Genomic DNA, 27,852 nt, shown 5'->3' on the forward strand with positions numbered 1-27,852 from the left:
ATAGAGTAAAGAAAGCTGCACACTAACATATACATATAGGAAACAGTAAGCAACAAGGTAATAGACAAACAGATTGCTAGAGAAGGCTTGATGAAGGTTGTCATTTCCAACACTACTTGGTATTATTCCTCTTCTGAAAAATACCTGTAGCCCATGTGTAAAAGGTAAGGGCACATAGAGCATTTTTTCAGGGATTACTCATATCATTGGAGTTGTATTCCTTGTACTCTCCAAAACCTGTTTCAGAGCATGTATTTTAGATCGCAGAAGAAAATACTGTATGGTCTGAGATTAAGCCAATAGGGAAATATTTAATATTATAATATTTTCCCACACTTACACAGTTCTAAATACATGTTAGATACTTGCGTTTCTCAAGACTGGATGGCATATACAACTGTTTAGTATTTAAATTTTAAAAAATCAACTTATTGTGCTTCTTTGGTTTCAAAGTCGTCTTCTACAAATGAAGTTGTTGTAATTGAATACAAGTACAAGATAATACATTTTGTCTGCCTTTTTTCTAAAGCGGAGTTTAGATATCGATACTATAAGAAGCACTGAAGATCTTTAAGTAGTGATATTACCAATTATATAAAGCGAAAACATGGAGATTTTTTGCTTAACATACTGAATAGCACAAATTGTGCTTTGATACAAACATATGGTTGAGGTTTCTAAGCAGAAATAGGTCAGCCATAAGCTCTATGTAACCTGCACTATCTCTGCTGAACTAAAAGCAATTATGTGTGCTAGTTCATTTATAAATGAAGATTTTTTTTGGTAGTGCATTTATGGGGAGAGAATTGAAATATGTAGAAGAATTGAATCGTGTGTTTGTATCTATGTTCTGATCAAATTTGAATATATATTGTGCTTTAGTATCATAAAGTGCTTTTTTCATAATTTGATTGGCAGAAATTATTGTTTTAAAAAAATTGTATGTTTTCTTATATACGGTTTTTCATATTATTTTTTTACATTTTGAGTGGGTAAAATCTTGCCTTCAGTCCCAGAAGATAATGTCTGATCTAGGTGATCAGATCTGAACAGTCCTCATCCTTGGGCAAGGGATCTGATTACAATGAGTTGAAAAGGGACAACATCTAAACAGGCCCTTTGTTTCTCTGGTACCTCTCCTTTGCTGTGCTATTTCTGCATCCCAGTGAGACAATATCACCTAATGAAATAGTTTGCCTTTCATAAAGTCTCTTTCTTTAACAGTGTCTCAGCTCTTATCCCCCTTACCATCTATTTCCTGAGCTGTCATGTCATCTTGTCTGTACTTCCTGTTTTCTCTTAACCCTTGTTTTCACTCCCTGTGCTGGCAGCTGAAATTAGAATTTCTGCTGTTTTCCAACATCCAGGATGCACTTGTTCACCCATTACTCTTTGTGTGGTTTTCATCATCTTGAATCAGCTTAAAACTGGACTGACTAGTTGATGGACTAGTTTTACCAAGGGGACTGTTTGCCCCCAAACTGTAGGATGACTTGCTGGAAAAAAATGGATTTGAATCTGGCAGGCCTATTGAGATTATTTTAACATGACGTTGATAAATAGATAGATAGAACATGTGGTTTTACTCTTGTTACGTGATCTAAAGCGGGGGGAGGGGAGAGAGGAAAAAGTTGTTCTTATAGCTGAGAGCTATGAAAAAGTTGGCTATGTTAATTGTTCCCACCTTGTTGCCCAGGCTTACTGCCCTCCCATGTACAAATATCTAAATATTAGAGGGAGCTTAAGTGCATGGGGCAAAGCTAGCCTATCCCAAACATGCTGGTGGCCAGGGCCGTAACCAGAAAAAAATTTCGGGGAGGGTTGAAAATTTCAGGGGGGGGGGGGAGTTGAAACCTGCCTCTTGGCTCACGCTGAAGCAAAGAGCACAGCAGGGGCAGAGCAGCCTTCAATAGTCTGCAGCTCTGCCCCTGTCAACCACCTCCACCAAGTCTGGCCTCCTTAATGAGAGCATTCAACACCCCCCCCCCCCAACTTGGTTGCTTCACTACATTGGCTATTGCTGCAAGTAATGACAGTGTGAATAAATTGTCAATATTTGCTTGAGATAGTGCTTGCAGTTCTGGAGGGACTCTTAATTTTTTGCGTCTCATAACTTAGCATGGGGATTTGGTTAACTAGTTAAAATTCATGAGTAAACCAGGTTTTTTTTTAACCTGAAAATTGGGGGGGGGGTTGAACCCCTAACCCCCACCCCCTCTCGCTACTGGCCTGCTGGTGGCAGAGGGGTTGGCACAGCAGGGAATGCAGAGATGGAGCCAATGAATTGAGATTTTCTCTTCTGCTGATGATACCCAAATAGGTTAAAATGTGACCTGGTACGCCACAGTGTCAGTAGTCAATTTGATAATCTATTTCTGTGGTAGGACAAGGATAATTTGCCTCTTAAGTATTACTTTAGCCATTCATCACTACAAGTCAGGTGCAAAATGCAGAATTAGCTGTTTTTCTCTATTTGGTCAATGGTTAGGCAGATGAAAAATTCAATTGTGCGCACAGAAAGGAATTTCTGCAAAGCTGATACCACTTAAAACAAATTTCATTTTTCTTCTAGTTCCCGGCATAGATGGAGGTGCCCTGGGTGAACCTAGTCTTACAGACTCCTACTTCAGCACAAGCTTCATTGGAGTTAATGGGTTTGGAAGTCCTGCTGAAGCAAAGTATCCTATGATGCAGGTAATGACTTATTTGATAAACTGCTAGATTAATATACAATGAAGATTTAAAAATATTTCTTCAGTAAAGCTCTCTCTAACCATTTTGTTGTAATTTTGGAACTCTATGTTCATGTATTTTGTTCAGAGTAATAGTGTGCTAGCTCAGAACAATATGGGTGTTTTTGCAGTAGAGCAAGGATGGACAACTTTGACAGTTATGGGACCACCTTTGCCTTTCTCTGACTTGCCAAAGGGTATTTTCTCCTAATGCAGCCATGCTATTTCAAAATTCAGCAGAAAATCAGAAAATTAATTGAATTAAGGGGAAAATGCTTGTTTTAAAGCATTTTTTTCTAGTTTGCAGTTGAATTTTCATGACAAACCACAGAACTCCCAAAACATGATTTTAGCACTTAGCAGCTGTATTACTCAAACATGATTTGCTGTTGTATTTTGGTGACATCATTTCTGGGAATCCTGGAGCCAATAGAATCATCTTTGGGGCTGCATAGAACCTGTGGCAACCAAAAGCTATGAAATTAAAACTGCATCCTGTTTTTAGGGCTGCTACCTTTAGAATGATAAATGAAATGAGACGTTGCCTGATAACATATTGCTTCTTTCACATAAAAGCTCAAGACATGATTAGGTTGTGGGAAGATGTTAGTCTTTCATGTTCTCTCTCCAGTTATGTTTTGCTGCATATATCAGTCAGAGATCCCGAGTTTTCTTGGTCACAGATAAGAGATGGAATTGCAGTACTCCGGGATGGACCTTTCCAGTTAAATCTTTGTTTTGATCTTTCTGTAAAAATTTTTTTGTAAAATATTTCTTTTGTAAGAGAAATGGCATATTCATGATAAAACAATTCCAAAATGCTTTGCAACAAGAGTTCATAGCAGTATATTGTTTCAGGAAAAAAATCTTCATCCTGAAATATTTAATAAATTTTATCTAAGCTCTTAGGGACCATAGCCATTTGAAATGTATTGAAAGGTCATATTATATTTTCTGCAGAAAAAAACGTCCTGGTTCTCCAACCATGTGAATTCTGGCTCTGGTGCAATTCTAGGCACTGTGTATTTATTTGATGTCCCCCAGCCTTTATGGTTGGCTGTTTATGTGTTCATATTTTGGGTCTTGTTGCCTGAGTCCCCGTCCCCCCGGGGGGTTGAGAAGGGTGGGGTAAAAATGTTGTAAATAAATTGTTGTACATTTTATTTGTAATATTGAAGTTTTACATGTTTTACACTTTACATAATCAATTTCGTATAAAAGGCAATTTATAAAATATTAAATAAGTTGTGTAGTTTACAATTTGACATTTCATAAAAGGCTTCTCAACATCTTCATTTTCATTCTAAGGAATAATGTACAATCCGGACTTCATAAGAAAACTTTACAGATTGAAGATTTGATTTTTAGAGATCTTGGCAAACTGATTTTGAATTACAAATTCAGAAATTCATTCTAGAGAAACAAAGCATCTTCCCAAAGGGAGAGATAGGTTATAACAAAGATTTTGATTTCTGGGAGGTAGAGACCAGAAATGGATGATCTTGATAATAAGTATCAGTTTATATGGTATAATCATCTAAGCAAAAAAGTAAAATGTTGCTGTTAATTATTGTCAAGTCAACTTTGACTTATAGCAACCTTACAAAGGAGAGATCTCCACCAAAACATGCTGCTAAGATTTTGCAAATTTAGGGATGTGGCTTCCTTGATTGAATCTATCCAACTGTAGTAGTAGCTTCATCTTTTCTTAATGTCTTCCAAGTTTTACCAACTATTGTCTTTTCTAGTGAGTTAAGTTCTCAGGATATATCCAAAATTTAAAGCCTCATTTTAGTCATTTTGGCTTCTAGTAAGAGTTCTGGCTGAACCTGGTTTTGGACCTATTTATTTGTCTTTTTGGCAGTCCATGGTACCCTTCAGAATTTACTTAAGCGCCATTTGAATAATTCCCTATTATGTTTCTTCACTGTCCAACTTTTACAACTATCCATAGAAATCAGCTATACTATGATCTGAATGATTCGTCCCATACAGAATTCCAGAATAAAGACAGCTCTGGCTAAGAGCCATCATTTGTGAAGGATGGAATCAGTACTCATGTTTTCTAGGTCACACTTGTGACAATCATGTATTTAGTCACTTAAGAAAAAATCAAATCCTTTAATATCATGGTTATGTACCTGACCTCTGAAACTTGAACAGTATTTTTTGTCCATGTTTGTCCTTAGTCTAAAATTTAAATAGGCCATTATGACGTATTTAGATCCATAGCAACAGTGTGTTGCATCTTGTATCAAAGAAATTCAGAAGGATGACCATGGAGCTGAGTGACATCTCTATGAAAATTAAGAAAAGGGTTTGTGTGTGTGTTTTTCCCCCCAACCAGTTGTTAAAAGTTTGTTTTGACTATTGGTGAACTCTTCTGAGCTATGGAAAGGTCTTAGTATTTATAATATGCCATTGTTGTAACTTCCTCTTAAAACATCTGTTTTTATTGTACCCGCAGGTGCTGTGTGATTGATTTTTTTTCCAATTCATTGTGAGAGGGCACTGCCCTTGGTTTATAAAGTCAGTATTTAACTGCTGTCCCAACCTCTTTCCCAATCTAAGGATGATTATGGGATTTGGAGAAATGAAGTACATTTTGCTTCTCCTATTAAGTTGAATCACTATTTTTTCTTTTAATATTACATAGAAATGCCTTCATATGAACTTGTCTGAATAAATTTATGTTCATTGTTATATATAGACTTTCTCTAGATGCATCTCACAGTCTTCTCTTTTAAAATTGATGCTTTTGGCTTCTTTATGTATCTTGAAGAAATTAAATATAACTTTACATTGTTTCATTTTTTTCTTTTTTGAAAAAAGGCAGTGAATGACAATAAACTGAGTACTGATATATGGCAAATACGTTTCAGGTTTCCATTTTAATTGTATCCAGTTTTGCATAAATTAAAAAAAAAAAGAATTAAGCGTAATTTCACTTGCGGTTCTTTTTTTAAAAGGACATGAAACTGTGGATTCACTGTTGGGACTGGGATGATTTTGTTGAATATTTGTTCATTTTTAAGGAAATGATTCTTATAAGATAGAATAAGAAGAAAGTAGAAACCCTTCACATTACTGAGGGAAAACCTTTTCAGTTCTTGAAATATACATACTGAAAGTTGATTGTAATACATTCTGATTCTAAGCAGAGCCATATACGATCCTGCCAAATGTCTGTCATGACCACCTATCTTTATCTTTCCTGACAGTGACTACCCATAAGTGAGTGGAAAGATGAAAAGAACATAAGTGTTCCATAGGATCTCACTGTGAATGCTTCTTGACAGTTAGTATTTTGAGTCACATTGCATCTTGCATTGGAGATCATTTGTGGTGGCCATGGCTAGTAGTTTATCTTTCATGATGAAGGTTGGTTTGGAGTCTTCAGATTCTGTTTATTTGGCAAAGGCTTCGATTTTAGGTCCTGTCTTTATATTGAGAATATGATGCCCAGTTTGGAAGGTAGATTTAAATTTTGGTAAAGTAAATTTGCATATAAGTTTTTTGCTATACTCAATATCAATGTTGTGGCCAAGTTTGCATGCAAAAATATGAGCCAGTCAATCAGTGTCAAGTCTATTAGACAGAAGTCTATTAGGCAGAAAAATATCATTTTTATATTATACGAGCCTGCGGAGGATCTGTTTCTGGAAACTAGTCTAATAGGTATGTGGGTCATAATGTATCTTTTTCTATTTGAATGTGATTCATTGTGAATAAACAGTTTCGTACAAATGTATTGCTTTTACACAAAGACCATCTCTTTGAAGAATACTTTCTCTGTCATTCACGGCATAATTTAATGGGAAAATAATATAATTTATCTTCCCTTCCTGATATTTGCATCAGAATTGTATTTGCTAGAAGCAAACTTGTCTCAATCTGTAAAAATACTGTTGGGTGGTACTGGCACAAGACTTCAATAATGTTCAAGTAATTTTTTCTTCTTCAAATAATTAAATATGTCCCTTTTAAAAAGGAAGACGTTAATTCATGTATCTTAATGTCGTATTTTTATAGTCCTTGGAAAAGCATCCCAGGAATCATATTTCCAGATTGATAATTCCCATCAGATGCCAGAAATATCTCCACCTTTGAGAGGAAAATGAGATCTTAGATTCCTCCTCCCTGTTTAAATTGTCTTTTGCACCCTTCACTGGTGCATGAGTATGGAAGAATGGAGGGGGGGGGGTGGACTGAGACTGTGGAGACACAGACTTTCTGGCACATGAGCAATAGGGTAGTGTCTGCTGTAACAGCTCTTGTCCAAATTATTTTCTTTCCATGTTTGCCTTTTATATGTATAACCACTTTGTATGCCCTTGGAGAACCTAGGCTTGATGCAATCTTGTAACAAGACTCCCTAAACCTATTTTCCTTTTATAAACACACAGGCTAATATTAATGGTCCCAGTAGCTTTTTTGACTGTGTAATTTGTTTCTTACTTTCTGCAGAGGATGACTAATAGCAGCAGCTCCCCTAGCCTTCTCAACGACAGTGCCAAGCCGTACGCAGGCCATGGTAAGAAGGTTTCTTTAAACAACAAGAACTTTGAGCTGTTCTAATGGGAATTCTTCGCATTTAATGTGAAATCTTTACTCAATGGATGTTTATGTATACAGAATGTATGCCCCATCTTATTATAAATTGTTTTCAAAATTAATTGGTGCTTTTATGCAATGTTTTCTTGCTTTGAGTCTCATCCACTGGTCTGTAACATGTGCAATATTAAAAAAAACATTTTTTTTAAATTGGGTAAACGATTTGGCAAAAAAACAGTTTTTTTAAAAAAAACAACAACAAAAACCGACCTGGACATGTAGTGTCTCTCTAGGTGTATCTGGATTACAATTCCCATTGATCCTTGCCAGTGGTGGGAGATGATGGGAGTTGTAGTCTAACAGCATCTTGGAAGCTGTAAATACCATAGCTTTTCTCCCTATTTCATGTTGAACTAAGGATGTAACTCGGTAAAGATGTAATAATTCACACCAGGATTTTCATGAATAGCACACTGATTTCACAGCTGAAAGTCGATACAGTAAAATAATACCTTTAGTTCTTTCTGAACTAGTCATCCCAGAATTAGGAGCTGTTACTCCAGTGTACTCTGAGGTATTTTAATAAATATTTTAGAAAGCAGGCAGTATTACCATCATGGACATTTCACATAGTCTTCTTAAACTCTTGAATTCAAAATCAACTATAAACATGTTGATACTATAGGTGTGGCCAGTTTCTTTTAAATATCTATCTTTGACAATCATATATTCATCATGATAGTAAGGTAAATTTTACTTTTCTTACAACTTAATACCTTCCATAACAATTTATGTAAATAAATGAACAAGGAATGTGTAAATTAATATGAACATTTATTTTAGGTACTTAAAAAGTAAATAATATAATCTAGAATTTAAATGTAGTTTCCAGACTTCCAACTAAAACATACTTGCTATGCAGCTCTAAGTAGCTTTGTATTTTAAAGAAGTTTACCTACCAACTTTATATTGAATTTTCAAATATGGTGACTTGATTAACTAAAACTAATACATTACAGTTTCATTTTGTTTTTATTCTGTTTTCTTCCATAACCTAGATATTTCAGTACTTTATTTTTTTTAAAAAACAAACAAACTCCTGAATGGTGTTTTGGTTAAAATTCATTTAGGGGGCAGGGGGCGGTATACATTTATACTCAAAAGATCCAAAGGAAAAAAGGAAGGAATTCCATATTTTTACAAAGTATAATGATAAGTCATTAATAGGAGAAGAGAGAGCATGAAATTTTGGCATGATGGATAAGTCTTTGGCTCCTGGTTCTAGTTTTGTAAAACTATTTTTTAAAAACCATAGTAATAAAGTAACTCTCTCCCCCATTGTTTTATTACACTTTTTTAATAGATCATCTTACTTCACCTGGTTCATCCTTGTTTAATGATTTTGCTGCCCTCAGCTTATCTCAAAGGAGAAAAGTAAGTATTACCAAACTTTCTAACTTTATGTGTTTGAACAAAAGAGCTACTTTCTTAGATACTGAAAGTTTGTAAAATTAATATTAATAGTAGACAGAGCGGCATGCAGTGTTAATTTTGAGCATTTGTTGTAATATAGTTACATAATTGCTCAGGATTCTCAAGAACAGCTATTTCTACTTTAACTTCACATTTTGTCCCTGAAAAAAGTACAAGAGATTACTTTTTACATTGTTGTATTGCAGAATTATGGTAATACAGCTGTAGCCAAGTAGATGTCCAGAGCTTTAATCAGTCTAAATGAATTCATTGTTCGGTGCAGTAAGTCCATCTTAATCATAGATGTTGCAAGGCCGCTTTATACTGATTTCATATTTTCAGATTAATGTAAAGTTATGTTGTGATAGCTGCAGTACTGTTATCATTCTTCCAGAACATTTTTTTCTTTTTTGCTCTAAAGTTATTTGTTGAAAGCTTTAAATTTCCCCTATTTATCAAAGCAGTTACTTTCAGTAACTTTTTTGGAATATTCCTATAGTGAAGTATCTAGACGAGTTCATTTTTATTTTCTTCAGTGGTATAGTTTGATGCAATTATCTAAGCATGCATTTTAAATATGTAATAATTAAAATATCCATTCTTGATTGTACATGTCAAGTATAATCAAATTTGAGTATAAGATGACTGACTGTAGTTTGCATTTTATTATAGAGAGTTTTCTTAATAAAAATGTTCTAAATGTTGCATAAATACCTCTTGATGCTGATGGTAAGCAACTCATATCAAAATTTCACATTACTAAGAAGTTAAATTAAGAATTTCCCTTTTTCTAAGTCAAGTCTTGACAAAATATAGCCCATGAGCTATAACATAAATTGGTTTGCTGTGGACTTAAATCAGATTCTAGTCCCAAGTAGTCTAAACAATAGAATCTACATAACTGTTTATTTACTTTGTTTCCATCCATTCAGTGCGATGGCTGTTCCTTAGAAATAATGACTGGACAAAAGCCACAGTCATTTCCCTGGTTTTTTTCTGTTTGAAAATATTAAAGTATAGTGAAAAGTACAAAAAAAAAAAAAAGAAATCTAAAGAAAAAGAAAATTAAATAATGTTCATAGAGTCATAAACTCATAGAGTTGGAGGAGACCTCATGAGCCATCCAGCCCAACCCCCTGCCAAGAAGAAGGAAAATTGCATTCAAAGCACCCCCAACAGATGGCCATCCAGCTTCTGTTTAAAAGCTTCCAAAGAAGGAACTTCCACCATACATGGTATAATAAACCCAATACAACTAGTTTCACAAATCTATATACCTTTGACTTCAGGCAGGCAGTAGTTCTTCGTTGCTTTGTTCTTGGGGGTGTGGGCATGCAAGAATGATTAATATTTATTAAACTGGGGTGTAGAGAAATTGAATGTATTTACAATGCGAATACATCTCTGCGCTGCTTTTAAAATTGTAAACCTTTGGAAGCCTCAAGACCAGACTTTATGTTCCATCTGGGAATGTGGGATGGCAAAGCTTATATAAAACTTCTGCTTTCAGAAGAGAAATATACATGCATGCATGTATTTGCAACCACAAAAAAAGCCAAAATGGCCACTGTGATATCAAAATAATCTTAGCTCTGATCATATGCAAGTAGAGGTGCTGGCAAATATAAAAGGAATGTTGAATGAAATCATACTGGTAGTCTTGAATTGAGTAGAGTAGAACCAACTAGTCAATGGTCATGTGGTAAATCAGCACTTGAAATGATTCTATTAAATCGGTGGATTTGTACTAGCAATTGGATTTAGGCCCTTATCTCCTGCCCACACAATAAGCTTGCCAGTGGTCATGTATACTCTAGATTTGAGTGTGTAACTTCCAAAAATAGTCTTAGGGGAACTCAACAGTCCCCCATTCCAAATCTGATAAATGTACATGAAGTAAAATCCATAGGCATTTGGCTTCTAGCCAGTAATCACAGAATGAGCAATTCATAACCCATTGGTACCCTCCTTTAGTAATACATGTCCTAAAAGGTTGGGATTATTTATTGCCCTGTTGATTAACCATTGAGTCAGTCCATTAGGATATTGATAATTTAAGTGGTTTTTTAAAGTGTTAAACCTCTCTTTGAAGTGTGCAAATATTTTGGTGTCATACTATTGCTGTGTCTTCAACCTTCTGGTATTAGTAAGTGTTAAACATGTTTGTTAGCAGTATTATACTGCTTGAAGCTATTTATGATGGACCTAATTTCAAAGCGGGATATGTCATGATGGCAAATGATTTAATGGGTCAGCAAGCTTTAGCAATGGTTTAGGGTAAAAAAAAAACTTTTAAAAACCCTCCACAAATGGAGAATACCTCATTGGGCTTTATTGTTGCAAGTTTGCCATCTTGAAAATGAAAGCTTCTTTGGAAGCTTTTCCAATCACCCCCAACAAATGGCCATCCAGCCTCTGTTTAAGCTTTTAAACAGAGGCTGGATGGCCATTTGTTGGGGGTGATTTGAATGCAGTATTGCTGCTTTTTGGCAGGGGGTTGGACTGAATGGCCCATGAGGTCTCTTCCAACTCTTTGATTCTTTGATTCTATGACTCTATGAGGCTAGGGGTATCCTGCGAGCAGAGAGAGGCATATAGTAATAATCATTTGAAACTCCATGTCCCTCACTTTCAAGTGGTAAGAGTTTCGTTTGTGGACACTTCATCGTTGCAGAGATATAGTGATTGTCAATTGGGTCCATCTTTTTGAAAAAATCTGTATATTTTACTTTTGGCAGTTCTTTTCATAATATATTGGAAACTCTGATCCTTTCAGAAACAGTCTGTTAAGCTATAGTTCCATAAGCTAAAAATGAGAGGTAATATGAGCCCAGCTTTTGCAGCTGTTTATATGATTAAAGATATACTGTTTATAGATGTAGTTAGAGGTTTATATAAACCACTTAATTCAGGCATCCAGAATTGCATTAAGATGAAGATTGTGTAACAGCACAGTGCTTTTTCCTCTCCTACCTGGAGACCTCAGTACCATCTTTCCCTCAATTTCAGAGGATGTCAACTACTGGGGGCAAAATCATGTATTTTTATATGATAAGTTGGGATCATTCTGTGGAAGAGGAAAGCACCAATGCTGCCTTGGCCACTGCTTTCCCTTCTAGACATTCAAAAAGGCTTGAATCAGCAACATGGCAGAGAGAGTGGAGGAGGTTGGTGCTTTTTTAATGTTCTCCCAGGGCATTCTAAGCTCTTGCTTTCCACCACTTTCCTCAGAGAAAGACATTCCTTTTTGAGGTAAGGTACATTACTCATGTTGACTCATGGATAAGTTGACCCAGGTTTTCAGGGTTTATTTTTGACTGGAATTTCTGGACTTCTACATGAGTATAGGGTATGCTTTATAAATATGGGACAAGGAGAGTGTTCAGACATGTGTGAATTGTTCCCTCACCTATAAGTGGTATATTCTAGGCATATGTTTACCACAGGATTGGTGGCACGTTGTTCAGCATTGCTACTGGTTGTACCTTGTTTAAAGCAGTCACTCCTAATGAGCACTTGAAGCATATAAACTAAGAGTTTAATGCTTATTTATACTGCTTTCCATTCTCCTTTTTCTAGAGTGCTTTGTAAGCCACCCCAAGTTTCTTTGGGGAGATGGTGGCAGGATATAAATAAAGATGATGATGATGATGATTAGACACCTGTGATTCAGTTCATTTTTACATATGGGCAAATTAAGTATCTCAGATTGGGTTTGAGCTTTTATGTCATTTGCCATTTGGGGTGCAAGAATTAGTGGGATATACTTTATTTTAAATGGGGTGAATGAAGAGAGAAATGATTAGTGCTTGTGTGAACCATTCTCATTTTCTAATATATACTCTATGCAGTGTGCCATTACATTGTGAAGAAGAAGTGAATATTTGCCCTTGCCTACCAACACTCTGGGGAAGCTAGAAACCTTGTTCTGACGCTTCTTGTTTATATGTTCTTGGAATTTCTAGTCTGTGTCCATACTATTAAAGGCTGGGAATTGAGCCTGTTAATGGTGAAATTTAGGACTGTGTGACCATTGCACTCAAGGTTCAATATGGACAAGAGATTTTGCCAAAATCACGAAAGAAAGATATGTAGAATATTGTGGGTCATCATGGCACAGAAGTCCAGAAGTGGCTGGGATTCAGAAGTTCATGATCTAGTTGCATTGGTGGAGGATGCAGTTCACTTTAGCCCAGAAATGGCAGTGTTTAAGTTCTCTGTGGCTGAAGCATCATTGATAATCTCTTCAGCACTGTGACTATCCACCAGAAGCTCCACTATCCTGGGTTCAGTGCTTTAGATCAGTGACCTGTCCCTTTAAGACTTGCATTTCCTGCTGGGGAGGGAGAGAGGGAGTTTCTGGGAATCTGGGAGGGGTCTGTTTAGGCAAAAAAATACAAAAGCTGAACTGTCAGTCTTGGCGGAAAAAGTGGTCATTTGTAGCTAGCCTTGGTGCTGCAATCTCTTGCTGCACTGAGGATTCCTCTCCCAGGAGCATTGCAAAGAGTCTTTTTGGAGGCTAGAACTACATATATCAAAAGAGAGGAAAGGTTTCCTCCAGTTACACTTTTGAAATAGACTTTAGACTCAGCTGTGTCTGGCCTCTTCTATTTGTGAGGATAAGGAAATACACAAATAAATAGATTCTGCAGTTAAACCACAATGGGGTCTCTTCAGTTTGTAGTCTATTCAATTTGTGTTTTTGTCCTTGTTTATATCATAGTATTTTTTCTTCTTCTTAATATCTTCTTAGAAGAAGTTCCAGAGAGAAACTTAGTCCCCTTATCAGCATGGGCTAAGATATACAGTATAGTATTTTATGTTTTATGACGATAATTGCTGTCAAAGTTGAATTCCTTAACTAGCTTGACCTGGTTAAGGGACATATTTCAGATTGATCCTGATCAATCAAAAGTATATTAACATCACTATTGAGAGAAGTTTGGTGCTTCTGTAAATTGCTGAATCTTTCTTACAGCCACTGGGCCCACAGTGATTGCTGAGGAATAGATAGATAGTTTAAAATACACCACTAAAATCTTCTGTCTGGAATATCTTCTGTCTGGAATATCAGTATGCAAAGGGATCTTGTAGCACCCTAGAGACTGAGAGAACAGAGTCGGTGGTATAAGCTTTTATAAATCATTTACTTCCTCAGATGCAATTATAGATTTCATGCAGTTTGATGTCACTTTAACTGCTACTGTTCAATGCTGTGGAATCACAGGAGTTGTAATTTTACAAGGCATTTAGGTTTCTTTGGCAAAGAGTGTTAGTGACTCACCGAACTATGAATCCCAAGATTCCATGGCATTGAGCTCTGGCAGTTAAAAGGGTGTCAATGTGCATTATATCTATATTGTAGATGCACTCTTCATCTACAAAAGCTTATGCTACCAACTTTATTCTCTCAATCTCTAAGATTGCTTTGCATACGAATATTGTTTGGAGAGAAAGCAGAAAAATTCTCAAGTGACTTTCTTGTATCTGTTTAGACAATTTGGTGTTCATAATTTTATACTTTTGAGGAGAAGTAGCATTTCTTCACTTTTAGCAAGGATCTAGCTTGTGAATACAAACCTTTGCAAAACGCAGAAAGGCACCTTTTTCCATGTTTGGTGGACCTGTGTGGTAGGAAAACGTTTTAGAAAAAGGTGACTAAAGAAACCAATAAAATGATTACTAAGAAGATTTAAGAAAAACCCGGAAATGTGCTTATTGGGTTTGTTCTAGGAGTGAATTGGCAAAGACAATGTAGAAATTTGCCTATATAGTTATGTGGCAGTGAGAATCATAGCAAAATTTTGGGAGAAAAAGAAGTACTTATTAAGGACTGGAGAGGAAAAGTAGTAGAGTATATCCAAATGGCCAAGATCTCCAATGGCATAAGGGGAGGAAACAAAGAAGAATTTGCTAGAAAATGGAGACTGGCCTTTGGGTATTTAAAAAAGAAGACAAAAATCGATTTTGAAATAGGTAAATGGGGGATATATTAGTGTACTGATAAGGACAGATTTTTAAAAAGATACTAGTTCAATTTGGTGCGGTGTCAGAAGTCATAGGTGTTCACGGGTGGGAATGGAGATGTGACAGGACAGGGGAAATAATACTTATATTTTGATTGTTGAATCACGAAGATTGTATGTTGTTGCTGTTGTTTTTTCACATATATCACAATAAAATGTATACAAAAAAGGAATCTAACCTTATGCTTCCTATGTTATTTCTGCTTCTGGAACAAATTTGTCTATTAAAGCAATAAAGCTTTTTTAAGTGGAGAAAAAAAAACTTCAAGTAAACAGTAAAAGCTATTTCTGAAGAATTCCTGGGTACTGTGTTACATGTAAAAGTGATACATTGAAATTTATTCCTCCAAATTTAACTCTTTTGGCTGCTATGTCTTTTGTTATTGGCTTATATCCATTTGCTAGTCCCAACTGTGATAGAGCCATTGGGTCAATTGCAGAATGGGAAAACAACACATGGAATCTTCATGATTCAGTGGGGCTTGTAATTGAATTTAGGGCACCATAATTATTTCTTTGTGTATATGATTTGCTTTGACCTTTCTATTACTTTTGTGTTCTTATGAAGTCTTCCATATCAATCAAGGCACAGAGATCCTGATTTGGCATTTTGATATCTCACTGCAAATGAGCAAAATTAAGATTGCAGTAGTAGAGTGTATAAAAAAGGACTAAATTCACATGGGTCATTTCACAATTGTGTTCCATAGAAAGCAGCCTCCTCATAGTTGCCCTCAAGCATCAATCATACCACTTGAGCATGGACTCACCAAGGAATTAGAATTTGGTTTCATTTTATCATGCTATTTATTTACTTTGATAGACAATATATCTTTCTTTTGCAAGCATATGATGATGCCAAATTATCATTTGTATAGTTTTTTTCCAAGTTACAAGCATTTGATTATCAGCCATACACTTGTAGAAGCTGTTATGATGGGTTCTCACATAGCTTTCTTTGGGATCAGCTCTTAATACCTTGAGATCTTAAGTTGCCAATTGAAATGGAAATAAATAGATGCTGTTGAATACCTGTTCATAGAGATTGCCAGTTGCTTTCAATTTCTTGTTGTTTAGTGCCTTTAGATTTTTTTTCTTTAAACGACCTGTATCCAACCCCTGCCCTTATTAACTTTTTGAATATTTTTTTGTAATTTCAAAAGGCTTCACATTCATTGTCCTAATTGAAAATATATCTTAGGAGAGTCTAGATTTATTCTGGAAAAAGACTATGAATTGGCCTGGCTGTTTCTACTGAACTCTTAGAATTGATACAGTCAGTCTGTAAAACAGAAATGGGGACACATATGAACTACAATTCCCTATGGTCTTGCAGTTGGACAATTGAGAAGGGCTTGCATTTGTATGTGGAGAGTCACAGTTTCCCAATGACTGTTATAAAAGTTGACTTACGTTACAATCCTTTGTATACCTATTTGGGAAAAAGTACAGTTGAACTCAGTGAGATATAGTTTCTGAATGGACAGGCAAAGGATTGCATTTTAGATAATACAGTCTTTATTTGATACCTCCAAGCTTTCAAGGCATGTTAATTAGACTGAAGCAAATAAGCACAGAAATTTTACTTGCAAATTGTTTCCGATTCCACCAATCAAACCAAAAACATGTTCTTATGTAGTTTTAGCTTGAGTTTCAGATTGAGGGATGTTGGGAGTGCCCTGGTTTTTTTGCTTCTTTTCCATAGCCAAGAAAGTATCGTCTGGGGATGCTGGAGGAGAGGATAGTTCCGGTGGGATCAAAGGCTCGAAAATCAAAGAACACTATTGGCTGCTTGGCTGACAGGTGTAAAACAGGAGTACCCATCAATATGGTTTGGTGGAACAGAGTCACAGAAAACAATTTACAGGTAAAATTATTTTTTCTAGTCATTTTAATTAATTTTGATTACTATTTTGGAAAATGATGAACTCAGATTAATGTAGTGAAGCTGGATTTTGCCAAAAATTTCCATGGATGAAATTAAGCCTTTCCATTGAAACTGGATATCTAATGAACTACGTATCTCTCAAGTGTTTTATGTATCTCCTGATTTGAGTGGCAAATCATCCTATACAAAAAGTTCTTTTTTTCAAATTAGATATTTTCTAGCCATGAATTCAGAAGAAAGTTGATAGTGACTTAAATTTCCTGTTTAACAAATTCGGTTTATCTGAAATGCTTCACAGAATTCAAACAGGAGTGGCCTTTCAAAACTCCAATATTACTTAACAAAGCAAAATAGTGCACAATGGCCAGTTATATAGGCCAGTATCCAACAGAATCATCTGGTTAGCACAATTTAATGAACACAAACACACACGAGGAGGTTAACACCATTTCCAGTTGGGAAAACCTTTGCCCACGTGTATTAGTAGTAATAACAATGATCAAACTTTATTTATATCCCATCCCCTTTCCCCAAGGGGACTTGGAGCAGCTTACAACAGAGAAAAGCAATATAAAATAGCAATAGACACACAACAATTTAGAAATTAAATCAAATGGCGAATAAAACAAAATATGATAAGAAAGAAAATTAAATCACAAAACATTATTTTAAAAAACACATCACCCATTAATAAAATAGGTAATAATTATGTCACATAATATAATTTAGTAGTAGATTTAAGCAACTATTTCCCCCTTGTATAATACCTTATGTCTAAAACAGTACTACTAATAATAATTGATCTGGCATGTTCTTTCCTATGATTATCAACTGAACATACTTATTTTTAACTACAGTTTCCAGCCAGTGTGTCAGGGATGATAGGAGTGGTAGTACAGCAACATCTGGAAAGATGTTGCTGTATATAATCATATATGTATATACTCATAGTCTAGAAATTTTAGTCAAAAAAGTAACCTCTCAACAATGTGTTAGCTTTTCCACAGATCACTGTACTCTAATTAATTCTTATTTTAAAAGCAACCATCCCTTTTCTGAGTAGAGTGGCAAAAGGTGGGAGCTTAGTCTGTCCTGGGAAAACCTAAAAGAAGCACCAGTCTGTGTACTCTCCATGGCAGCGTCTCTTCTGGGTTTTTTAAATGCCTGGGTGATGACATTTTGGTGGTGATGGCTGGCCCCATGAGTCAGCATTGGTGCTTTCCTCTTTACACAGAATGACCCTTGAATTAGTAATGAGTCACATCAAAATCCATAATTTTGGCCCCCAAACATGCCCTTGATATATACATAAGGTATATATACCTTATACATGAGTATATGTGATAAGTTCTCTCTGTAAAGCAAAAAATCAGATGAAAATGAAAATAAAGAAATAAAGAGATAATAGCATTTGAATGGAAACCATTCTTGCCAAGTGATAACTCCCTATGATTCCAGTGCAGCAACATTCTGAATGGCAGTTGTAATAGTGTTCGTCACAAAATGAATTTCGAGGCAGAGAAAATGTCATTTGTTATCTTAGTATTCCCCTACCAAAGGGAGAGACATTTGTATGTTTCACAAGAGTAATCATAAATCATAAATTTCTGAATCTTGAAGAAAATAAAATAGGGAAAACTTGGATCCTGGAATGTTCTTGAGGATTTTGTTTTTAATTAGACTTCATTTTGAATAGAAGAGGTGTATTAACATACCTTGTGAAGGTTATGGGAACATAATAACTTTCTTCATGTTGTTTTCCATGTGTTACATTTTGCATTTCATTGCACAAATTCCTACTTCTGCAATACTACTAGCACATTAAGCTTCATCCACTCAGTTCTGCAGCAAACATAACTAGTATAAAAGACAAAATAAATTTTTTATTGCTGAAGACCTCATAAGAAGAAAAAAGTGGCAGTAGAGAGTAATACACTATTTATCACTGTATACTGTTTCTGTTGTTGAAGGAGCAACAGTATTTTGACTTTCTTTGTATACATTTTTAAAGCAGTTTTCTTCTGTGGTGGCAGGGAATTCTCACAAATGTATCTTGTAAGTTATAGTGTTGCATAAGTGAGGGTGTGGTGAAGTCCCCCCCCCCCCCCCCTTAATGACTTGACCTACATAAATGTGTGCTTTGGCAGATCTCTTGGTTGGAATGACCTGATTTCATTTCAGCAGTGATTAGAAGATGAGTGCATCTTTCGTAGATACTACACCAAAACAAGGGATAAATAGATGTATATAGAGAGAGGGGATGGATTGCGCACTGGTATAGTTTTGATTTTTGTGTGTGTTTGGCAATAATTGTGTCTTCACTAAGTACAGTGACTTTTCATTAGACTTTCATTAGGCTCTTTAAGAAAGATAGAGATGTGCAAACAATGTACACTATGTAGCCTGGAGAGCTTAAAAGGAATTGGCAGCAAAACTTGTCCTATTTGTGTTTATGTGTGTTTTTCTGTCCGGTAACACATGATAGTGTCTACACATATGAGCTCAGATACACCAGCATAATTGTACTTAGAGGGGCAAAAAAGTATCCAGAACTCCCTTGCCCAAGCAGCTCTGCCCACAACTTCAGCAGTGCAATTGTGCATGTTCTGTTGCCTTCACACACAGTGGTGGAGGAAGAGTGAGCCTTGCATGGGGGGTGACTTTTCTGTCTTCTTCAGGGTTCCCAGGACAACAGGAGGGCACCAGATGTCCCTCCCCCAGCTGATCAGTAGAAGCGGGATGAGAAGTGGTGCGTTCACCTTCTCCTGCAGCATTTGTATATTGATGGGGACTTATAAACTCCCAGTGTTCTCATAGGCTCTTGGGCAAAATATAAATGAATTTTGTAGCACCCTATCGGTTTACATCAAAGATGGATAAGGGATGATTGAAAAAAGTAGCAGATGGCCAAGCCAGACTGTGGAGTGTGTGAGATTTGTGTGTGTTTAGACTTTAATAAATCAATTTTTACAACGTGTATTTAAGCAGATAAAAATTAATATTGTATGAATAAATTTGATCAGGTTTAGATCAGATAAGGATTAAATTGTTACAAAAAACCTTGGTTCTTGGCTTCGTTAGTGTGCATTTGTGTGTGCAGGAGGTATGCCTAATAAAAGTCCATTCATTTTCCAAGTCACAGAGCTTTTATCCAAGAAATTCTTCATTTCTAATGCCAGTTCTAGGAGCCATTCCTGAAGCAAAGCAGCTTGTAAGGAAAAAGAGGCGTAGTCTCACCGTTAGTACAAATTTCTTACTATGAGACTTGGCCTCAGCATGAACATAGTGACATTATATCTTCACATCTGGGCAAAACTGGAGATATTGGAAACTGACTTGAAAAACAAGAACAAGGTAATGTAGAAGAATCTCAAACTGATAGTGCTTCTTCAACCATATGAACCAATCATCCACACGAATGACCTCTATGTGTGCTGGGCCTCATCTCCTATAATCTCCAGCAATCATAGTCATTGACAGTGATGACTCAATAGGATGCACTTTGCCATCAAATTATCACATCTAATTGGGAAGGCGGCGGGGGGGGGGGGGGGTTCTATATATTATGGCCTAACCTTATTGCTGTTTAATGTCCACTCTCTTCCCCACCTGTAGAGCACACAGACTATGTGGACTGCATGGTCAGTGAGTGCTGGATGACAACATTCTCACATATGGGCAGTCATATTTTTTTTATTCCTTTAATTTCACTTTATTATAGAAATTATTATTTGTGGGGTTGTTTCATGATCCTCTTGCTGAATCTTTAGCCATCTCCTAGAATATTGAAAATCCTAGTCTTATTTTGATGCGAGGCAAAAGATAAAAGAGATGTTGCTTGTTTCTGCTAACATACATTTCGGACCTAGCTATTTTGGGAAATGAGGTGTGAATATAGTGATGTAAGAGGTATGTGTGAAGGTTATTGTATTCTGCTGATTTCCCTTGTAACATTTCAGGCTAGGACTGTGGCTTACTTGGTGTTGTTTATAAAGCTAGTGAAAGCTGAGCACATGCTTTGGTTGGGTTTTGTTCAAATGTTTTAGGATCTCTCATCTATATTTTCCATTATATTTGAATGACTGCTATTTACTGCCTATTTAGTTGTGGGTGGAAAGTTAGTTGTTTAACTTTTCTTCTTAAAACCTTTGTTGTTTTAGATAACTTGTTGGCGATGTTATGATGCTTCAATGAATGTTAGTGGCTCCAAGCAGTTTGACAGAACATGTGTGATCCCATTTTGTTTTTTCAAAGGGCTAAACTGTGTGTGTGTGTGTGTGTGTGTGTGTGTTTTAATCCTATATTATTCCTTTTATCTCTGGAAAAAATGCTGGTGCTTTGGACCAGATATTTATCAGATCTCTTTTTTTCTTTCTGACTTGTCAAAGCACTTTGTCTTTTTTAGAAATAAATATAACAGAACTAATTAAGGTGCAATATTGTAATTCCTATTCAGGTGTAAGTCATGTTGAGTTCTAAGTAAATAGACAACTGTACTAGCAATGTTGCATAGTAGTACGATATCTAACATTCATATTATATTTCAAATAGCTGTTTGAAATATATTAAGATGAATTTGGTTAGTAATGTATGTGCAGCAGAGTAGAGCAAAAATGTTTGTCTTCAGAAACAAAACCCAGAAAAATTCTTATTATATTTTGCGTGACAAAGTATTCTGGTTGTTGCTGTTCTTATGACAGAATAATCCTGCTAGTTAAAAGAGACTAGAAGTGTCTGTTGTAGAAAGTTAGAAAGAAATTTTTAGATTCTTTAAAAAGTGTCAAGTGCACCAATTTTACAACAATTTTAACTATGATAACAAATTTGGGATCTTTACCAAATTATGTGTTTTTCTAGCATATTAAGCAGTACAGTATGGTGCTGCTTTCTGCAGCTTCTTTAGGATATCTTTTATTTTGCTGCCCCATTACAATGGTTTTTATGATGAATTGATGAGTGAATATATTGAATTGTGTAAGAATCTGTATTTGTGTTTAATAAAAGCTGCCATATAAAGCTTTTGGAGAAAAAGAATAAATTTATGGTCTTGCAAGGTTCCTTTTTTTGGATAATAGTCTAAACCATAATCAATCCAGTGATTTCCCCCCCTTTAGTTCTCATTCTAAATACATAAATTTATCTTTCCTCCTCCCACTGCCCCACAAAAAAGGTCCAGACCTTTGAAACAAGCAAAAAAAATGACAATGTGAATAATCTAGGATTTACAAGTTAAGGGTTTGTGAACACAACTGAATTATCAATTTAACTAACTAAATAAAACTTTATTTATGTCCCGCCCTGTCTCCCCAAGGGGACTAGCTAGTAGTAGTAGGTTGTTATGTGGTCAAGTAATGTCTCAGAGAATAAGATTATAGATCAATTAAAAGAAGTTAAATTTTTTAAAAAAAAGTTTTATCAGTGAAAGTTGCACGAAAAAATATTTTCTGGCACGGTTTCCATTGCTAAAAATCAATGTAGCGCTGTTAGCTATTGTGTTTTGGGGCAGAGATGATGCAGTTTACAACAAAACTCGCAGTTCATTTTGCTATCAAACCAGTTTTGAAAACTTTGACATATAATACATGGCTTGGAAAGCAACTTACAGCAGAGCAATTAAAGACTCAGTTGAGCTTCTGGACCTAGTTTCCAGTTGTTTATAGCCTCTGCTGTTTTTTAATTATTGAGTCATTGAATTCATTTAATTTATCCAGGAGGAAAGTATATTTCCATTATTTGACTCATACTCTGTTTTGATTTTAAACAGACACCAAATCCCACTGCAAACGAATTTATTCCTAAAGGAGGATCAACCTCCCGACTCAGTAATATGTCGCAGTCAAATATATCTGCCTTTTCTCAAGCCTTGTTCTCTCATCCTTCCATGGGAGGTCCTGCAAATGCTGGACTAGCTCCAGGTAAGGTTCGAATAACTTCATTTACATTATGACTCACAGTAGCACCATGGAAGCTTCTTGTGCTGTAGACAGGGCTTTCATAAGCTTGATTGTTCACAGTGTTTATGCTGGAGTAAATTTAGCAGGTTGCAATTTTGGAATGTATTCAGGACAATCAAGTATGAAATTTGGTGATAGTAAAATTCCCTGCAGGGACTGGATGTTAATATAATAAAACCTTTACTAAGTTATGAAAGTGCAGCCTTGGCTTTCAAGCTTTCAGCAAAGTAAGAATGTTTTCATACCTTTGTAGAAACCGGCCTTGATTTTGAAAACTGCCCTATATTAGTACGATTTAAAATGTAGTAATTTGATTTGCTGATTTTCTTTAATAATTTGAGGTATTATCTAAAATTTGCTGAATTGCAAGGTTTAAAATGCACAAAGAAATTGGAGAGTGGGATTATGGAGTCTCATTGATATTCATATAACCTTCAAAAATGCAACATTCATATACTTTTAAAAATGGACATTTTGGTACTTTGAAACTTTTGAAGTTTGGAACATGGTTGCAAGAAATTCACTAGCACTATAATTATATATTCTTTTACTCACAGCCAGTGTGTCTTTGGGCAGAAATCTTGTAATTTACACAGAACATACATATCTCTTTGCAAGATTTTTTTTTTGCCTTGGAAAAGTACATGTATACTTCTATGAACTGTGTAAGGTTGCACATTTGCATTTCATTTATGCAGTGTACACATCTACATCCGTGTATGTGCGGAAGTACTACACATAGTATTTGCACAGGAATCCTTGTATCTTGTCTAGATATGTGTTTTCTGTCACAGAATACATTTCTGCACTGTAAAGCCACATGTTGTCTTGTGCAAATGAATTTCCCTTATTAGAGTGCTGAAGAATGGATAGTGCTTATCTGCAGTAGCCCTGTAGTCTTACAGAGTTGAGAAAAAAATTGCTGAAAGGAGTTTGTTTTTGCAGGTAGCACCAAGGATGCAGAGATTTAAATGCCCCGCTTTCAGAGTTTGGAAGGCTAAAAGGATACCTGTTTAAGAAAAAACTTGAAGAAATCTAAATTCTTTTTAAGTTAAAAAGTTTGGAATCTTAAAAGGATTAAATACATTATTTTGTGGCAAATGTCAGTTAACTCTGGTGTCTCCAATTAGTATTATAATATTTTCCTAAATAGAATAATAACACTGCCATGTATGAATCAAATGGGCTGGTTTGTAGAAGTCACAATATTAAACGAAAACAGTGGTACTGTCAGCAGTTTATTTGAGCCCTTTACAAACCACAGAAAGGGTGCTGAATTACAGTTAAAAGAAGTTAATTAATGAGTCTCTCACATGTGTTTAAATATGTGCTACTTATAGTTTTCTGCCACCATTCTCAGATCAGTCACTTTCTTTATCAATTGTTAGAATTTAGCTAGCAATATTATTTGAAAGGGACACCCAGAGTGCAGTTTTCAGTGTTCGAGAATCTGCCAGTTGTCTTGTTCAGGTGTCCCCAAATATACAAGGAAATAGGTTTTTCAAGCCTTATAACTCATTATGAAACAAATGCACTTTGATCTCCAAGTCTCCCCCTCCTCCTTTTTTCCCATAAGGAATGTCACTGTCAGCAGGATCCTCTCCCCTTCATTCCCCTAAAATTACTCCTCACACGTCTCCTGCTCCTAGACGAAGAAGTCATACACCAAACCCAGCAAATTATATGGTGCCTACTAGTGCCTCTACGCCAGTTACTAATGCTGTCTCCCAGCCCTCTGCTGCTGGCCAAGTGATTCAGAAGGAAACGGTGGGTGGCACAACCTATTTCTACACTGACACAACTCCAGCACCTCTAACTGGAATGGTAAGATTTTTAGTTTTATTTATTACTTCATGTGTCAATAGATACTGTTATTCAGTGTAATATCACACCACATCATAAACAGGATTGAAACATGGCTATTAAACTTGGCTGCCACCCCCAATTTTAGTTTAAATTAGCTTTTTTTAATTTCTGAAATTATCTTATAGCATGTACAGGGCTCTGCAGGGGAAATGATGGTTGCATGTGGATATTTCAGTAAACCAGGGATTTCCTAGATGTGTTCCCATCACAGTAACCTTACTTTATTGTGACATTTGAATCCATTCATTGTCACTTCCTCCTGTAATGTTCTGTTTGCAGTTCTTGCTTCCAAGAACAACCTGGAGGAAGCCATAAGTCAATGGTATTATGACATGTACAGAATACAGAATAGGTTCAATTCCTATCATAGTTCAAGTTTGACTATCTCTGACATGAAGAAACAGTCTCCTCCTGAGACATTGGGAAATGGCTGCTAGTTGGTGCTAAACAGTGCTAAACAAGATGAGCAATGTTCATACTCAGGAAACGCTGGCTCAATCTTTTCAAAATTACGTATAATAAAGCTGCCACAGGAAGTCTAAATAAATATGGGAACTGATTCTTCATTCATGAGCTGAAGAACACAGAGACCTACATGATTTTGGAAGCCATGTTATAGTGGCTGTGGCGATACATGTCACATTACATGTATACTTCTATTTTAGGAAAACCAAGCCTGTCTCCTGCCATGGCAGATGAATGTCTAGATTGGATGCATAAGAATAATTCATAGCAGAATCCAATGAACTATGCCACTACCTTGCTTCCAAATTTTGACATCACAATAGTGGCAAAACATAGTACGTTTCTTTTGAAATAATGCATTGTTTACATGTTGAATCAAATTTCCAGAAGAACTTGTTTTAATTTTAGAAGTAAGAATTGTGCTCTTTGTGCATCACTGGTGTATCACCAAAATGTAGTTGCTTTTAATTTTAGCCTGTAAAAATTAAAATCCTACATAAAAATAAAATAAAGAGATTAATTATCATATGTGCTTCTCTCTGGGGTCTCACTGATGGTATGCTACACCAAAAATATTCATTCTCTAGTTGTCACCAAATCTTCTGAATGTGGGTCCCACTGAAAATTGTTGCAGGACATATCTATCTAGGCAGGTTTATGTGGGGCTATACAGTCTTGAGTTTTCATTTTTCAGGAGCATTGGGACACATCAGATTCTATCAGCATTTCAGATTGTTTTTTTCTCTTGCTGTTCCCCTGTTATTATTTCTTCTCAGCTTAGCTTTTCAAACTTTGTTAATTTTGGTTCTTCTTGTACTTCCAACCACAAGTTGATAATATCCCTATGTTTGCAAGATGCATGCCAAAATGATTTTTCAAAACAAAAATGGACTGCTTAAGGAAGCTAGATTCCATGACAACAAAGATGCTGTGTTTAGTGAAAATGAGCTATCTGTGATGGAAGATTTAAATATCTGATCCAACAGGATTCTTCTTACATTTGCATTTACTAGTAGCCACCATCCCAGAATGATACAAACATACCACCTTTTCAGTATTAGATCACTGCTTCCTAAACTGTGGGTCCTGACCCCAAATGGGGCCTGCTTAGTTCAATGTTGAGGTTGCAGAACATTTGGCAACAGTAAAAGGTTTCTGGGCCCTCTGGTGCTGCAGCGGTTTAAACTGCTGAGCTGCTAAACTTGTTGACTGAAAGGTTGGCAGTCTGAATCTTGGGAGTGGGGTGAGCTCCTGCTGTTAGGCCCAGCGTTTGCCAACCTAGCAATTCGAAAACATGCAAATGTGAGTAGATCCATAGGTACTGCTTCTGCGGGAAGGTAATGGTGCTCCATGCGGTTATTTTGGCCACATGACCTTGGAGGCGTCTACAGACAATGCCGGCTCTTTGGCTTAGAAACGGAGATGAGCACCACCCCCCAGAGTCAGACAGGACTAGGCTTAATGTCAGGGGAAACCTTTACCTTTACTAAAAGGTTTCTGAATCACCACCTACTGGCTGTTTTAGACATTACACAAATATGTTAGCAACAATATGCAGTGTAGCAGTGGATTTTGCAGAAAATGCTTCCTCTGTACGTCATAAAAGGGGGAAATCAGCCTGCTTATCAAGTTTTGCAAATGCTGATTTATTAGTAAATGTTTACATTTTATACCTATTTTATATACTTATATATCTAGGGTCATGAAAAATTTCTCAAATGGAAGGGGATCACAAGTGGAAAAAGTTTAAGAAACCTTGTATTTGCTATTAGATATGTCTTTTTGGTGTTACACCAGAAAAATTTGACACTGTTCTAAATATCCAATTTGCGAAATAGCTTGTGTCTTTTTTTTTCCTCATAGGTATTCCCAAGTTATCACATTTATCCTCCAACTGCACCTCATGTTGCTTACATGCAGCCAAAAGCTAATGCACCTTCCTTCTTCATGGCAGATGAACTCAGACAAGTAGGTTTTTAAAGATAATAATATAACTTAATGTTATTCTTAAAATATTTGTACTGCTTTTGTACTTAAACAGTGCAAAAGTTGTGTACAACATTGCATTGTCAAAAATAATTCCAGTTACTGAGAAAGTTAATAAGTAAAACAAGTATGCTACAACATAAACGATTGAGTTTGAAATAGTCTGTTATTGTCTTAGATTGCAATCTGACACACACTTACCAGGGAAGTCCAAATGGTTTGCTTATTTCATTGGAAGTGTTGTAGGATTGCACGGTTAAGCATATCATATCTTAAAACTGTGTTATAATACCATGTATGCCTTAGTATGCTTATTTATTATGTGTTCTTTATAGGGTAGCATATTTGAGAAGGAACATGTTGGAATGTACAGGAATTAGTACAATTTGGGAGTGCGCATCACAACTGAAGTGCTGCGGTCAGGTTTAGCAGAACCCTCAGTTCCTTCCCTCTCTCCTATGGTGTTTTATCCCGTCCTTTCCTTGAGTCAGGTAGGAACAGCAGCAGCAAACATGCAATCTATCAACAGGCAATGCTGTGGTGCCCAGGTAGTTGTAGCTGGCATTTTGGATGAAGGACAGTATTGGCTTGGGGTTGTTTTCAGGTTTTGCTGTTGTACCCCGATGCCAGGCTGGCCAGCATATTATGTAGGTATCAGTCAGGTCACTGAAGTAACTGGCTGAATTTGAATACAGATGGTTTGGATGTAAATTATCAGTGGCATTTTGGTTGCAAAGTCCTTCTGCCATTATTCACCCTGAATGGTTTTTATACAGCCACCTTATGGCAGAAGTCTATGCAAAACCAGTATTCTCAATGGGTTCATCATGGACTGCATATCTCCACCATTAAATGTCTAGCAAGTCTGCTGCCCCAATGACACAGTGGTAGCATGTGATTACTCTATG

At 36.1% G+C, this 27,852-nt stretch overlaps 1 protein-coding gene across 2 annotated transcripts in view; it reads left to right on the forward strand.

Moving 5' to 3' along the window:
* PAN3 (poly(A) specific ribonuclease subunit PAN3) overlaps nucleotides 1-27,852 on the forward strand; it is a 68,973-nt gene that overhangs the window by 14,539 nt on the left and 26,582 nt on the right. Inside the window, exons 2-8 of one of the 2 annotated variants that reach the window (XM_060770887.2) lie at nucleotides 2,573-2,694; nucleotides 7,200-7,266; nucleotides 8,650-8,720; nucleotides 16,491-16,652; nucleotides 22,438-22,588; nucleotides 24,204-24,451; nucleotides 26,822-26,926. In XM_060770887.2, coding sequence (XP_060626870.2) covers nucleotides 2,573-2,694; nucleotides 7,200-7,266; nucleotides 8,650-8,720; nucleotides 16,491-16,652; nucleotides 22,438-22,588; nucleotides 24,204-24,451; nucleotides 26,822-26,926 — 926 coding nt within the window. The remainder of the gene's footprint in view (nucleotides 1-2,572; nucleotides 2,695-7,199; nucleotides 7,267-8,649; nucleotides 8,721-16,490; nucleotides 16,653-22,437; nucleotides 22,589-24,203; nucleotides 24,452-26,821; nucleotides 26,927-27,852) is intronic. The other variant, XM_060770888.2, reaches the window with a different exon arrangement.

The sequence above is a fragment of the Anolis sagrei genome, chromosome 3 (genome assembly GCF_037176765.1).
Source record: "Anolis sagrei isolate rAnoSag1 chromosome 3, rAnoSag1.mat, whole genome shotgun sequence".
NCBI lineage: Eukaryota > Metazoa > Chordata > Lepidosauria > Squamata > Dactyloidae > Anolis > Anolis sagrei.